This window comes from Poromitra crassiceps (genome assembly GCF_964638095.1).
Source record: "Poromitra crassiceps genome assembly, chromosome: 12".
NCBI classification, from domain to species: Eukaryota; Metazoa; Chordata; class Actinopteri; order Beryciformes; family Melamphaidae; genus Poromitra; species Poromitra crassiceps.
The window spans coordinates 11,379,182-11,381,036 of NC_139632.1; the positions used below are offsets into that span (position 1 = coordinate 11,379,182).

Genomic DNA, 1,855 nt, shown 5'->3' on the forward strand with positions numbered 1-1,855 from the left:
GTGGGGATTTACTCCAAAAATGTGTTTCACGTAACTATGGATTAATAACCCTAACCCTACCACCTAACCAGGGTTCAGCCTAACCTACCACCTAACCAGGATTCAGCCTAACCTACCACCTAACCAGGGTTCAGCCTAACCTACCACCTAACCAGGGTTCAGCCTAACCTACCACCTAACCAGGATTCAGCCTAACCTACCACCTAACCAGGGTTCAGCCTAACCTACCACCTAACCAGGATTCACCCTAACCTACCACCTAACCAGGGTTCAGCCCAACCTACCACCTAACCAGGGTTCAGCCCAACCTACCACCTAACCAGGATTCACCCTAACCTACCACCTAACCAGGGTTCAGCCTAGGTTCAGGGGGGTCGTTAATGTACATACTAACAACTCTAATCACAAATAATGCCTTTTTCAATGAGTAGCCTCTTAGCCTATATTTACATTAACGAGGTGAATGGGCTAAAAAAACATGTTTTTACAAACGAGCGCCATATTCTCTTGTCAAGTGTTGAGTAGTGAATCCTCTCTCTGTCTCTCTCTCTCGACGGACCCCCCACAGAGCTCAGATTAACTTGAACCCTGCACTTTCCCTAACCTACCAGCGTCCCTCAGCTTTGGCCCTGATTGAGGTGACCTGGGCCAAATGCCAGGACCTGCCATGCAGGTCACGGCATCCAGGGTCACCCTAAATGCACGCAAGGGGAAAACTCCAGAGGAAAAATTCCAGACACAGAGGTAGTTCAGATCGTTTTCTGTGTTTGAGTTTCACCTGGTCATGACGCTGATAACAGGTTACAGGTAAGGTACAGTAAGGTACAGTAACAGTAACAGTAACAGTAACAGTTTAAACATCAAAGGTTAAAACATGAAATATTTCAACATTTAGTCATTTTGACACATACGTGAAGGCTGATGGTGAATGTAACAAATAAAGCCCTTAACGCAGAGGGATGAACACAGGTATAAAACAAAAATAATCTTTCCTTTATTCACGGTTAGAGATGAATGATGAAGCTGCCCCGCCCCTTTTGTATCAGAGTCACATCTCATGATCCCATTGGCTTAAATTATACACACTGGACACAAAAGAGGCAAAGCGGTCCGATTCCTTATCAATGTCTACCTTCTTATGAGCTGATGTATTTTCAGTTTGTCGCACGTTCGACAGTATTTCACGCTCGCTTCCTATCTAGGCACCGCAGGTCAACGTCTTCCTGTTCTCTGGACAGTTATTTTTCTTGCCCTTCTTCTCCTGAGTGGCAGAGGCGTGTGTCTGAGACAGGTCCCGGATCAGTTTGGAGTTGAGGAAACGCCTGTAGGAGTCTTTCTCCATCAAGGTGTAGATCTTGCTCTGGGCCTCGTCGAAACAGGACGGGCCGACGCACTCCAGGTTCTGCCTCGTTTCTTCTCTGGTCGCTGAGTCTAGGTTGACCTGAAATGACAGAAGGAGTGTGAGATGAAGTCGTTACATGGTAAATGGCATCTTGTCGCCGTAATCCGACGAATTTCCAGTTGAAACAATGTTGTGGGGCAGAATGTAAGGAGGGACTGTTCAGAAGTGGATGGGACTGAGATATACTGGGATATAGTAAACAAATAGAATGTTCCTCAGATAACTTCCTCCATCTCCACGTGTTACTTCAAAAGTTGTAAAGTTGCAGGTTTTATATGATGGGAAGTGGGAGGATTGTTTAAAAGTGTGTGATGGTAAAATATTGTATACCTATGAAGAAACCAGTAAAAATAAATTTTCCAGGATGGAAAAGTCATGAGATTTTTAATAGACAATTTGTTGGCATGTATTGTTAAAAAGGTGGGTGTTAGAGAGCATGGAAAAAAATTGAAT

The 1,855-nt window shown here is 44.5% G+C and overlaps 1 protein-coding gene across 1 annotated transcript in view; it reads right to left on the reverse strand.

The window, feature by feature from the left end:
* Positions 1-1,198: 1,198 nt before the first annotated feature.
* The window catches only part of rgs4 (regulator of G protein signaling 4), a gene marked incomplete at both ends in the record, with an annotated part of 7,777 nt that continues 7,120 nt past the window's right edge, over positions 1,199-1,855 (reverse strand). The window contains one exon of the mRNA XM_083647204.1: positions 1,199-1,441. Coding sequence (XP_083503330.1) covers positions 1,199-1,441 — 243 coding nt within the window. The remainder of the gene's footprint in view (positions 1,442-1,855) is intronic.